The sequence below is a fragment of the Narcine bancroftii genome, chromosome 6 (assembly GCF_036971445.1).
Source record: "Narcine bancroftii isolate sNarBan1 chromosome 6, sNarBan1.hap1, whole genome shotgun sequence".
Taxonomy (NCBI): Eukaryota; Metazoa; Chordata; class Chondrichthyes; order Torpediniformes; family Narcinidae; genus Narcine; species Narcine bancroftii.
In genome coordinates, this window is record NC_091474.1 from 249,928,389 (window position 1) to 249,942,630 (window position 14,242).

The window sequence follows — 14,242 nt, forward strand, 5'->3', positions numbered from 1 at the left end:
TCCATATATCCAAAAGTTGCATTTCTTCCATTGATTTAATTATAAATTTGGTTACTTTGTTCTTTCTGTTAATTTTTTGCCCAGTTTTATCCATATTTGAATCCAAATTCAGGTTGAAATCCCCTCCTATTAATATGTTCCCTTGCGTATTAGCTACCTTCAAAAAGATATCTTGCATAAACTTTTGATCTTCTTCGTTAGGTGAATATACATTGAGTAGATTCCAAAACTCCGAATATATCTGACATTTTATCATTACATATCTCCCTGCTGGATCTATTATTTCCTCTTCTATTTTAAATGGCACATTTTTACTAATTAATATAGCCACTCCTCTTGCTTTTGAATTATACGATGCTGCTGTTACATGTCCTACCCAATCTCTCTTTAATTTCTTGTGCTCCAATTCAGTTAAGTGTGTTTCTTGCACAAATGCTATATCAATTTTTTCTTTTTTCAGTAAATTTAGCAGTTTCTTCCTTTTAATTTGGTTATGTATTCCATTAATATTTAAAGTCATATAGTTCAACTTAGCCATTTTATACTTTGTTTATCTTCCCTTTCCGTTTTTCCATCATTACCTTTCCTCCTTTTCCATTTCTGTTTTCTTATTTTAAACCCTTTATAAGACAACATTCCTAAAACATCAAGCATTTTCCTTATTCTCCTATTTAAAATTCTTTAGCCCCAATCTCCCCTTCCCCTCCTGAGTTGTCCTTTATCCCTTGTCGGACAACCACATCTCCCCTCTCCATTTGGGTTTGCGAATTCACTCGCAAGCGTCAGCTGATTTTGCAGTGACCGCAACTCCTCCCCACCCAGCCCCCCCCAGAAAAGATTTCACTTTTCATATGTAACAAAGGTCACTCTTTTAGTTCCCTCCTTATTCCCTCTATTCCATTTCCTTCCCTTATTAATTCTTGTCTATACTATCTATATTTTCCTCTAAATACGGATACATTCACGTATGCACATTATACATACCACATACATAAAAATCGTGGTCATTTTTACTCTCATTACACGTCTTCATCCCTCAGTCTATTTTGTAATTGTTCTGCAAATTTTCATGCTTCTTCTGGATCCGAGAATAGTCTGTTTTGTTGTCCTGGAATAAATATTTTCAATACCGCTGGATGCTTTAGTATAAATTTATACCCTTTCTTCCATAAAATCGCCTTTGCTGTATTGAACTCCTTTCTCTTCTTTAGGAGTTCAAAACTTATATCTGGATAAATGAAGATTTTTTGCCCTTTGTACTCCAGTGGCTTGTTGCCCTCTCTTACTTTTTCCATTGTCTTCTCCAGTACCTTTTCTATTGTAATATAACGTGCATCCTGGCGCCTCACAGTTTGGCGGGCAGCAACCTCCTTTGAAGAAGACCGCAGAGCCCACCTCACTGACAAAAGGCAAAGGAGGAAAAACCCAACACCCAACCCCAACCAACCAATTTTCCCCTGCAACCGCTGCAACCGTGTCTGCCTGTCCCGCATCGGACTTGTCAGCCACAAACGAGCCTGCATCTGATGTGGACTTTTTACCCCCTCCATAAATCTTCATCCGCGAAGCAAAGCCAAAGATATCTTAGGAATTTTACTAAAATAGATCTTGGTTTTTGTTGTGGTTTAAAGGCCAATGCTCTATGTGCCCTTTCTATTTCCATTTCTTGCTGTAGTTCTGGACATCCTAGGATCCTAGGGATCCAATCTTTTATAAACTCTCTCATATTCTTGCCTTCTTCATCTTCATTAAGGCCCACTATCTTTATGTTATTTCTTCTGTTATAGTTTTCCATTATATATATTTTCTGAGCTAACAGTTCTTGTGTCTCTATAACTTTTTTATTAGATTCCTCTAATTTCTTTTTTAAGTCCTCTACCTCCATTTCTACTGCTGCTTCCCGCTCTTCCATCTTGTCCATTTTCTTTCCCATTTCTGTTAAGGTCATATCTATTTTATTCATTTTCTCTTCTGTGTTGTTTATTCTTCTTCTTAAATCATTAAATTCCTGTGTTTGCATTCTTTAAATGACTCCATGTATCCTTTAATAAGAGAAAGTATATCTTTTATCTTGCCTTTCCCTTCTTCTTCTATTTCACTGTATTCTTCCTCTTCCTCTTCTTCTTCCTCTGGGTTGGCCATCTGTTGTTTCTTTGTTGCCCTTTTCTTCTCTTCTTTCTTGTTTTCATTGTCTTCTGTGGTCTCTTCTTGCTGCAGGTGTTCTGCAGCTGTCCTTGCCGGCTGTGGAGATCGACTCCCCAGCTGGTCCCCCCTCCCGTCGGTGTGTTTTTTTTCATGCACATGCGCGGTCGCGCACTTTTACTCGGCTCAACGAGCCATTTTTGTAGTCCACTTTCTACCGACCTGAGGGAGCGGGTTTCTCTCTCCACCGCGGGCCTCTTCGAACAGGTAAGGCCTTCTCCTTCTTCCTCCGTTGTCTTCTCTTCCTCTCTTCTTACCGTTGATTTCGATTTTTCTTTTTTTGTCGCCATCTTCTTTCCACCTTTATACTCACTTTTCTTTAACTTTTATTTCTGTGCCTTTGTGTTTTCCTTTGTTTTTTCCGACTTTTCTGGAGAGGGCTGGAGTTCACCGTCCGGCCACTACTCCATCACGTGACTCCCCGATAGAGGAATGGTTGTTGGAATTTAATACTGAGAAATGGGAGGGGTTGCATTTTGGGTGGGTGGTCTAGTGTGGGTAAACGTACACAGTGAATGTACGTAGAACCTTGAGAGTGGTGTCACAGGTTGATAGAGTGGTTAGAAAGGCTCTGAGCACACTGGCCTTCATCAGTCAGAGTACTGTGTATAAAAGTTGGGAGGTCACATTACAGTTGTACAAAACGTTGGTGAGGCCACATTGTGTTCAGTTTTGGTCACCATGTGGCAAGAAAGATGTTGTCCAGCTGGAAAAGTTCCAGAGAAGATCAACAAGGACTTTTATTTAAGTCGCTGAATCTTTGGGAGAGGTTGAACAGGCTGGGGCTTTATTCCTTGGAGTGCAGGAAGATGGGGGGTGATCTCATAGAGATGTACAAAATCATGAGAATATATCTGAACGCAGAGAATCCTTTGCTGAGTAGGGGAATTAGTAACCTTTTTCAATATTTTTATTAGTTTCATTGTATAAATGTACACTGACAGACCACTATTGATAATAAAACAAATAAGGTAAAAATGGGGTCATAAACCAGAAAATAATTAAACTTACAAATTTTGAAAATAATTAAAGAACCCCATAAAGAAACAAAGTTAAGTTTCATTTCAGTAGTGGAACATCTAATTTTTTTCCAAAGCCAGATGTGCCATCATATCAGACAATCATTGAGTGTGAGTGGGAGGGAAAGCATCTTTCCATCTCATTAATATGGCCCTTCTAGTGATAAGGGAGGCGAGGGCAACTACATGGGATTGTGAAGCACTCAGAATTAAACCAGTAGGCCCACTTCTTCCAAAGAGAGCGAGAAAAGGATTTGGAGTCAAATTAACATTAAGAACTGAAGACAGGTTTGTAATACTCCTTTCCAAAATTTGGAAAGAGGACATAATGAGAACACATGATCCAGTGAATCTTCTTCAGTACTACATTTATCACATTTAGATTAGAACAGAATTTAGCCAATTGGACTTTGGAATGGTGGGCTCAGTTTACAACCTTAAACTGTATTAATGAGTGTGAGCACAAAGAGAGGATGAATTCACTCACTTCAAAATAGAGTCTCATGTAGGTTCAGAAAATAGCTGTTGAAAATCCTGTTCCCATAGTTTATTTAAAATTCTGTCCAGGGAACTATCTCTAGAATTCAGAAGTAATTAATAAAGGCCAGATCCCACCCCTTTATAGGAAGATAGGAACATAGGAAGAAGGAACAGGCCAAAAATGGCCCATCGAGCCTGCTCCGCCATTCAATACGATCATGGCTGATCTAATTTATGACCTTATAATTAGCTTGGAAATTATAAATCATTCCCTATCCTATTAGGTCCCAGGTCTTCAGGGAGCTTCAAAATTAAAGAATTCAAAAAGCTCCTAACCTGTAAATAATGAAAGAAGTAGCATCCAGGTATTGTAAATTTGGTGGATAATTGTTCAAAAGATCAGAAAAAATATCTAAAAAAAATCGGATACCGAAATTTGACCAATGTTGGAAACCGATATCTTGAACCGATGGTTTTTTTTAAAAAAGGAATGACCTAAAATCTATGGTACCCAGATTCTCAAAATATGTCTAACAACAAAATTATCAGTTAGTTTGGAGGCCACAAAAGGTAAAGGTGTTTCAAGTATCGAAAGATGAGAATATTTTTTGGTAGATTTAATTTCTAATTTAATCCATCTTGAAGCTCTTAAATTTTCCTTGTGATGAATCCAAAAAGTAATATATCTAACATTAGCTAGGTAAAGGCCAGATCCCACCCCTTTATAGGAAGATAGGAACATAGGAAGAAGGAACAGGCCAAAAATGGCCCATCGAGCCTAACGTTAGGTAATGCCGTCATTATTTTCAGTATTTTGAGAAAAACCTTTTTGAGGCAGCAATGCTGTTTTTCCATATAAAAGAAGATATGATAGAATGCAAAGAATTGAAAAGTATTTGGGAACAAAAACCAGTGCAGCTTAAAAAATAGATAAATATTTGGGAAGAATATTCATCTTGGCAATAATGACGTGGCCAATTAACGTCATCGAGACAGGGGACCACTATGTCCAGGACTTCTTGACATGACTCATTAAGTATAGTTAAACTGATTTTTAGCTATTTTAAAAGGAACGGAGGAATCTAAAGAGCAGGAAGAATCCAAGACCAACAGCTCACTCTTCTGCAAATTCAATTTATAGCCTGAAAATTTCCCAAATTGATGAAGAAGAGATAAAATAGATGGAATTGATTGGTTAGAATTCCAAATAGACATCAAAAGATCATCTGCATGGAGCTGAACCTGGCTACATTCATGAGTGTAGAGGGAATAGAATGGAACTAAACATGCAGCCTTGGGTGCCCCTGTGTTGATGGTCAGCATGGAGGAGGTGATGGCACTGATTCACTCTGATTGGGGTCTGCTGATGAGATAGTCAAGGAATCAGTTTCAGAAAGATGAACAAAGTCACAAATCCCTCAGTTCGGTCATAAGCTTCGCTGGTCCGACGGAGGCCGAATTGTAGACAATGAGCGTAGGTGTTCCTGTGGTCCAGGTGATCTAACGCAGTGAGGAAGTTCCAGCGAGGTGGCATCTGCCATAACCTCCTGTGGCGATAGGTGAATTGAGGTGGGTCTTGGTCCTTCCTGAGATTGGACCCCAGGCACTCCAGAACCAGCCTCTCAAAGCACAGTGGAGGCCAGTGCTACCAGCCAACAGTCATTAAGATAACTCATCTTGCTCTTCTTGGCCACTAGAATTACAGATGTTTTGTTGAAGTACTGAGCAATGAGGCGAGAGGTTGAAGACATCTAGAAACTTCATCCAGTGGGTTGGCATAATTTTTAAGGACACGACCAGATACACTGTCCGGTCCAGATTCACTTTCCTGAAAGTTCTGGTCACCTCACCCTCAGAAACTGGGAGCGCAGAGTTGCCAGAGTCTTGTGAGGGTTCATTCCTCTCTGTTTTCCATTTTGAACCGAGCATGGAAGGCACTGAATTCATCCTGAAGTGATATATCACAGTTAATGACACTGCCTTGTTTCAACATAGGATGCAATGGCAGTCTGACCCTTCAGATTTGTCCCTTTGCATTGGTGATGGACTTCTAGAGGTTGTAGTTGGTCTTCCTGAATACCTCTGAATCGCCTTCTTGACCCTCTGTTGTTCTCTCCTAAATTATTACACTTTTGAAATGTAATTATTCATGTAATGAATGAAACAGCCAGCTCAAATAACAATCATAAAGTTAGACTGTCTTTGCTCCAGCTCTGTAACTCTGTGCTCTGTACTGTGTCTGACCTGCTGCACTATGAACGCCATGTCTCGATAAACTGTTCACAAAACAAATTTTATCATGCACCCTGATACACGTAACAATAATCTTGAAATATCAACTGGAGGGTTTGCGAAGTACTGGGCTCCATCCAACTTGATGGCATAAACAGGAACACCTCATATTCCTTCTGGGTACCCTCCAACCAGATGGCATTATTATCAACTTCTCCAGTTAGTCCCCCTTCCCTCCCACCACCTCTCCCTTCCCCGTCCCTATTATTTTCTTTCCTCGAGCTCTCTCTTTCTTTTTCCTTGTCTCCTTTCCCCAGCTCTGCATTCATAGAGCCATTCTCTTCCCCCCGATCATATTAGATATACAGCACAGTAACAGGCCATTCCACCCACAAACCCATGCTGCCTTATCACACCTAATTAACTTACAACTCCATATTTTGAAGGGTGGGAGGAAACCAGAGCGTCCAGAGGAAATCCACTCAGACATGAGGCGAACATACAATCTCCTTATAGACAGCAGCGGATTTAAACTCGGGTCGTTGCCATTGCGCTAACCATTCACCTTTCCTCTCCTTTACTCCTGTCTGTTGGCCTCTCCCTGCCCCTTCTTCCTTGCCTTTTTATTCAGGCGCCTGCCTGCATTTTGCTCATACTTGACAAAGGGCTCAGGACTGACACGTTGGTTATAGATCTTTACCCCAGTGGACACTGCGTGACCTGCTGAGCTCCTCCAGCATTTATGTGTCTTTACAACTGGAGAGTTTATTTTTATATGAGAGCTCAAAAATTGCCTGAAGATAGAGGAGAAATTTCTCACATCCATGGTGGGTGCTGCTACAATAGGGACATTCAAAAGGATCTCGGAGAAGCACATCGATGTAAGAAAAGTAGAGGGTTATGGGCATGTGGTAGGAAAGGTTTAGACTGTTGTAGAGTAGGTTTACATAGGTCAGCACATCATTGTGGGCCAAAGGGCCTGGACACTGCTGTAATGTTCCATGTTTAATTAAACAGACCTTATTTAACTTTCCATTGAAGTGCACAACATAGAAGAGTGCAAGACATCCGCTGTCTGGAGCTTAGGGAGGCAAAGAAGATTAACAAAACACATTTACCTCTGGAAAATTGCAGGAGAAGCAGGAGGACCAACAACACTTGGAACAGGTCCCAACACTGCCAATGCCTTCCTTACACAGGATCTGATCACAGCCCTGGGGGTTGGTGCACCATGCCAGGTTCGAACAACTTTCCACATAGTTTCGCAGTAGTGTTTTTGAATGCTGCAAGAGGAGAAAAATCAACGTCACGTATCTCAGGATCATTAGTACCAGTTACCTGAAATGCACGAGTTACCTGCCACTGAATTCACCTGAATTTAGAACTCAGAGGATGCCATGGGCGCTTTGTGGTTGGTAAAGAATTACTTACGGTCGGATGTGAGTGGAAAGGAAAAGGATGAGAACCTCTGGTCGAAATCTAAAATCGATTTGGGAGCATCTTTTTTTTGGAATATTTTAATTATGATTTTCCAAACTTTAACTCACAGTTCATCAACATTATCCATGTCAACATTAACAGTATCAGCATTAACTATAGTTACAATGATCAGTTTTATACCAAGTTTTCCATAGAGTTCAAGCTCTTTTGTCCCCCTCCCTTCCCACCCCACCACCCTCAACACTTAATTAACCACAGTTACATTCAATATTCAAGACATTCAAAACAAAGATATGGGACGTATATCAGGGTTTATCACATCTCAGCGACCAAGCTGTTTTATTGACTTTACCTGGTTGGGAGGGGATGGACCCCCCCCACCCCCACCGATTGAGGAATAGACGGGGAAGGTAGGGTGGTGAGGCACGATGGTCCACACTATAGTCGTGCTCCTATAGAATTTAAGTACGGTTGCCAAATTTTCAAATAAGTGTTAATTTTTTTCTTAAGTTGCAAGTGATTTTCTCCAGGGGAACACAGCTTTACATTTCTGTGTTCCAGCAAGTAATGCTCAGGCAGGAGTCGGATTTCTAGGTAACCGGCTATGCACTTCCTGGCCACTGAATTACCATATAACCTTTTACGGCGTAGAAACAGGCCATGTCGGCCCTTCGAGTCCGCACTGGTTCATTTGAACAACTCCACGAGGACAACCCTCCCACTCTCCGCCCATAACCCTCCAATCCCCTCACCTCCATGTACATATCCAACCTTCTCTTAAATGACAAAAGGGACCCTGCCGCAACTATCTCTTTTGGAAGATCATTTCATTCTGCTACCACTAGCTGAGTGAAAAAGCATCCTCTAATATTTCTCCTAAAGTTTTGCCCCCTTACCCATCACTCATGGTCTCTTGTTCCAACCTCCCCTGCCCTCTAATCTATCTATTCCTTTCATAATTTTAAATACGTCTATCAAGTCCCCTCTCAGTTGTCTACGTTCCAATGAATAAAGTCCTAGTCTCCTTAATCTCTCCCTGTAATCCAGATGCTGGATTTGGAATTTGGACAGATTCATTGTGAGTCTTTCGTCCATTATGTTTCCCAACAGCAACAACTCAGGGCCCTCCCAAAAGAGTCTCACCCTGGTACATGCCCATGTTCCGAGAACAAAGGTTCCTGCCTCAATGAAGCATTAGTCTGATAATTCTGGTTTAGATCTGTTCAATTTTTGCGGCGTCAGGTACAGCTGGTGCAGAAAGTTGTATTGCACCAGCCTGTACCGCGCATTAATGATTGCAGTCATGGTGATCTGACACAAGTTGGACCAGCACCGCTCATCAATTGTTATTCCTAGGTCCAACTCCCACCTCTGCCTTGATTTGTGAAGGCCTGGTTTAGGTCCTTACGCTTGGAGCAAGAAATACACTGTGGAGATGAACTTACATGTGTTCCCTTTCAAATCATGGCCTCTATGTCACTACATGTTGATAGGGCCATAGTTGGACCTAATTCGTCCTGCACAAAAGATTTTATCTGAAGGTAGCAATGGAATGTCTTATTTGATAAACCATACTTATGTTGAGTTGTTTGACAACACTAGTTGCTCCTGTCGTAACAGACCTCTACGCACCTGACACCACTATGACGCAGGGTGTCCAGGATCTTGTTACCCACTGTCAATGGTATTAATCTATTTTGCGTCAGGGGTGTTTTTGGGGGCAGCCCCCTTTGATTCCTAGATATTGGTTAATTGTATTCCAAATGAGTATCATTTGTTTTAGAATAGGGCTGCCTGTTTTCCCAGATAACAATTTAGCATTCCATTTATAAATAAAGTCCTCTACCTTCTTCTCACCCATCACATGCAGATCAATTTGTGGTCAGGATGGTACACCTCCCTTTCAAAGAGTGAGGCGATGAATCTCAACTGGGCTGCTCAATAGTAGTTCTTGAAGTCGAGCATTCGTAATCCGTCCACTCTGTAATCCCAGGTCAATTTTTCCATAGAGACCCTGGCTACCTTTCCATTCCATAGAAATGTTCTTATTTGTGAGAGTGTAGCGGCTACTACGGTAGAGCTACTAAAGTAATACAAACACACATGCCAGAGTAGTCAACTCAAGACTGAGTTATTCAGAGTTTACAAGCTTCTTTTATATACCGCATGTCCCAGACTCCACGGGACAAGGTGGAATGTCACTACAAGTTTGCTGCCGATCCACGGGACCGCAAGGTTTAAATTAAGCCCTGTGCTTGTCCCGTATCTTCCGGCAGGAGAATCAACAGATCAACGTGCCGTTCCTTGGCACTCAGTATCTCTCGTGTGTGGTCCATTAGGTGAGTATTCAGCTGTCTGTATTATGGTTCCGCACGCCCGTAGAACCTCACCTGTGACAGTTTGCGATACCACGCTGTGCGCCCGCTCAGCCCACTAAATTTTGGAAGAATCCCCGAGGCAACACCACGGGCAGTGTCTGGGAGAGGTACTGAAGTCTCGGCAACACATTCATTTTAATACAGTTGACCCCGCCCACTAAGGTTATGGGCAGGGACATCCATCTTTTTAAGTCCTCCTCCATTCTCTCAATCAAGGGGCTATAGTTTAGTTTACATAAATTATTCCAAGTTATTGTCTATTCTGACTCCTAGATATTTGATCCCATTTTATGGCCACCTTAATTAACCGTTTTCTTTGTATTGACTGTAATCTCCCTTAGTAAGTGGCATGATTTTGCTCTTGTCCCAATTGACCTTATAACCGGAGATGATCTCCCCATAGTCCTCCAGAGTAGAGCACAGCGTGGACAACAAGCTTGGTGGCTCTGTCAGATATATCAGTACATCAGCAAATCTAAATAGGTCATATGCATTAAATGGTAGGGTATTGAGATGTGCAGAGCAACAAAGGGATTTAGGAGTGATGGTAAATAGTACCCTCAAGGCTGATACTCAGGTAGATGGTGTGGTGAAGAAGGCATTTGGAATGTTGGCCTTCATAAATTGGAGTATTGAATTCAAGAGTAGGGAGGTTATGATGAAATTGTACAAGGCATTGGTGAGGCCACATTTGGAGTACTGTGTACAGTTTTGGTCACCAAATTATAGGAAAGATATAAACAAAATAGAGAGAGTGCAGAGAAGTTTCACGAGAATGTTGACAGGATTTCAAGGTTTGAGTTACAGGGAAACGTTGTGCAGACTGGGGCTTTTTTCTCTGGAGCGTAGAAGATTGAGGGGGGACTTGATAGAGGTGTTTAAGATTTTAAAAGGGACAGACAGAGTAAACGTGGATAGGCTTTTTCAATTAAGAGTGGGGTAGATTCAAACTAGAGGGCATGGTTTAAGATTGAAGGGGGAAAATTATAAGGGGAACATGAGGGGAAATTTCTTTACGCAAAGGGTGGTGGGGATGTGGAATGAGCTTCCGGCAGACGTGGTTGAGGCGGGATCATTGGTTACATTTAAGGATAGACTGGATCGTTACATGAAGAGGAGAGGCCTGGAGGGGTATGGACCGGGTGCTGGTCAGTGGGACGAGAAGGGTGGGGGATTTGTTACGGCATGGACTAGTAGGGCCGAACTGGCCTGTTCTGTGCTGTAAGTGGTTATATGGTTATCATTGGCAAATAAATTGATTTTATGTTCTTCCTAGCCTGCTCTAAAACGCTTCATGTCTGGATCCTGGCGAATGGCTTTGGGTAGTGGCTCCATGGCTAGTACGAACAGAGTTGGAGATAGCGGGCACCCTTGTCTACTTGATTTTGTCAGTAGGAAAGCTGAAGAAATTTGTCCGTTGGTCACAGCTTTAGCTTTGGGCTCATGGTACAGCACCCTTGTCCAATTTATAAAAGTTGGCCATAACCCCAACTTTTCCAGCACTTTCAATAAAAAAATCCCATTCCAATCTGTCAAATGTCTTTTCTGCATCCAGGGCCACAGCGAGACCTCTCTCGTTTCTGGTTTGTGCCGGATACATTATACTCAACAGTCTGCCAATGTTATCTGCTGCCTGTCTCTTTTGCACAAAGCCCAGTTGATCTTTATTTTGGCAAATGGGACTATAAATTTAGGAGGCTCTTCAATGGAACCTGCATCCACCACTACTCCTGGCAGCCTGTTCCGAGCAGCCACCACCTTCTGTGTACAATATTTGCCCAACATATTTCCCTTAAATGTCCTCCCTTCACCTTAAACACGTGTCCAAAAGCGTGTGTGATGCTTTTACCCTGGCGCGAAGATTCTGTCTGTCCATCTTATGATAATGCTTGGAACATATACTGAGCCCTTCCCCAGATTTTACAGATTGCTTTGACTTCCTGAGCATGAGTACACAATATCAAGATAAGAAATCTGAACAATGCTGGGCCGCAGCACAGAATAAATATCACATCTAACATTGCTGACAACAGCTCAGCTGACCTGTCCATCAAATACGCACAGCCAAGCCCATGAATCCAAATGCCAGGGATCCCAGCAAGCAGTGGGACCAGTCTCCGTGGTCCCTGTAGGTGGTGGGATGTCTCTGGGTTCTCTGCAGGTGGTGGGATCAGTCTCTGGGGACCCTGCAGGCAGTGGGAACAGTCTTTTGGGTCCTGGCAGGCAGTGGGACTAGCCTCCAGGATCCCAGTAGGCAGTGAGACCAGTCTCTGATATCCCAGCAGGTAGTGGGAATAGTCTCCAGGGACCCTGCAGGTAGTGGGACAGTCTCTGGGATCCCAGCAGGCAGTGGGACCAGTCTCTGGGGACCCGGCAGGCAGTGGGAATAATTTTTGGGGTCCTTGCAGGCAATGGGACCAGTCTCTGGGATCCCAGCAGGCAATGGGACCAGTCTCTGGGGACCCAGCAGGCAGAGGGACCAGTCTCTGAGGACCCTGAAGGCAGTGGGAATAGTTTTTTGGGTCCTTGCAGACAGTGGGACCAGTCTCTGGGGTCCCAGCAGGCAGAGGGACCAGTCTCTGGTATCGCAGCAGGCAGTGGGAATAGTTTTTGGGGTCCTTGCAGGCAGTGGGACCAGTCTCTGGGGACCCTGCAGGCAGTGGGAATAGTTTTTGGGGTCCTTGCAGGCAGTGAGACCAGTCTTTGGGATCCCAGCAGGCAGTGGGACCAGTCTCTGGTATCGCAGCAGGTAGTGGGAACAGTCTCTGGGGACCCTGCAGGCAGTGGGAATAGTTTTTGGGGTCCTTGCAGGCAGTGGGACCAGTCTCTGGTATCGCAGCAGGTAGTGGGAACAGTCTCTGGAGTCCTAGCAGGTAGTGGGAGCAGTCTCTGGGTCCCTGCAGGTAGTGGGAGCAGTCTCTGGGTCCCTGCAGGTAGTGGAACCAGTCTCTGGGATCCCTGCAGGTAGTGGGACCAGTCTCTGGGGACCCTGCAGGCAGTGGGAACAGTCTTTTGGGTCCTGGCAGGCAGTGGGACCAGCCTCCAGGATCCCAGTAGGCAGTGAGACCAGTCTCTGGTATCCCAGCAGGTAGTGGGAATAGTCTCCAGGGACCCTGCAGGTAGTGGGACAGTCTCTGGGATCCCAGCAGGCAGTGGGACCAGTCTCTGGTGACCCTGCAGGCAGTGGGAATAGTTTTTGGGGTCCTTGCAGGTAGTGGGACCAGTCTCTGGGATCCCAGCAGGCAGTGGGGCCCGTCTCTGGGACCCCAGCAAGCAATGAGACCAATCCAAGTAATAACAACGTTCCCAGGACATGCATCATGTAATTAGAAAATGTTGCAGAAGACTTGAGACAAAAGAAATGAGACACAGAGATTCATATTTTTCACTGGTAATGATAATCCACGAACCTCTCACGTTTGAAACCCATGTTATAAAAAGTCAGTTTTGCTCAACCTCAATGTTAAAATGGAAGACTGCCTGGATTGTGTTATCTAAACCAACTTTCTGCTAAGTTTTATATTTAATTGCCAACAAACTGCCTGCAATTCAGTGACTAGTGAAGTTCTTTGTCACTTTTATGAATGACCTGGACGAAGAAGTGGGGTTTGGGGAGGGGGGCTGGGTCTGTAAGTTTGTAGACGACACAAAGGTTGGAGGTGCTGTGGATAATGCAGGTTGTCATACACCAGGATATAGTCAGGATGCACAGTTGTTTACAGATGAGGCAGCTGGAGTTCAATCTGGATAAAGACTGTGGATGTTGTCCACATGGATTTTAGTAAGGCCTTTGTTAAGGTCCTGCATGGGAGATTAGTCAGGAAGATTCAAACACTAGGTATTCATGGGGAAGTAGTGAACTGGATTCGACAATGGCTGGATGGGAGAAGCCAGAGAGGAGAGGTGGAAGATTGCTTCTCAGTCTGGAGCCCTGTGTCTAGTGATGTGCCTCAGGGATTGGTGCTGGGACCATTGATGTTTGTCATCTCTATCAATGATCTGGATGATAATGTGGTCAATTGGATCAGCAAGTTTGCAGATGACACTAAGATTGGAGGCATTGTGGACAGCAAAGAAGATTTTCAAAAAGCTTGCAGAGTGATCTGGACCAGCTAAAAAATGGCAGATGGAATTTAATGTAGAAAAGTGTGAGGAGTTGCATTTTGGGAGGACAAACCAAGGAAGGACAAGCATGATAAATGTTAGGGCACTGAGATGTCTGGTAGAACAGAGGGACCTAATACAGACTTGTAATTCCCTGAAAGTGGTGTCACAGATAGACAGGGTTGTAAAGAGAGCTTTTGGCATATTGGCCTTCATAAATCAAAGTATTGAGTACAGAAGTTGGGATGTTATGGTAAAATTATAAAAGACATCGGTGAGGCAGAATTTGGAGTAATGTGTTTAGTTTTGGGCACCTAACTACAGGAAAGATATCAATAAGATAGAAAGAGTGCAGAGAAATTTACTAGAATGTGGGCCAGACTTCAG

General features: G+C 43.2%; 1 protein-coding gene across 6 annotated transcripts in view; it reads right to left on the minus strand.

The window, feature by feature from the left end:
• LOC138737226 (cullin-9-like) overlaps positions 1 to 14,242 on the minus strand; it is a 316,560-nt gene that overhangs the window by 57,623 nt on the left and 244,695 nt on the right. For all 6 annotated transcript variants that reach the window (XM_069887919.1, XM_069887917.1, XM_069887915.1 and 3 more), the window contains one exon: positions 7,052 to 7,216. In XM_069887919.1, the coding sequence (XP_069744020.1) occupies positions 7,052 to 7,216 (165 nt within the window). The remainder of the gene's footprint in view (positions 1 to 7,051; positions 7,217 to 14,242) is intronic.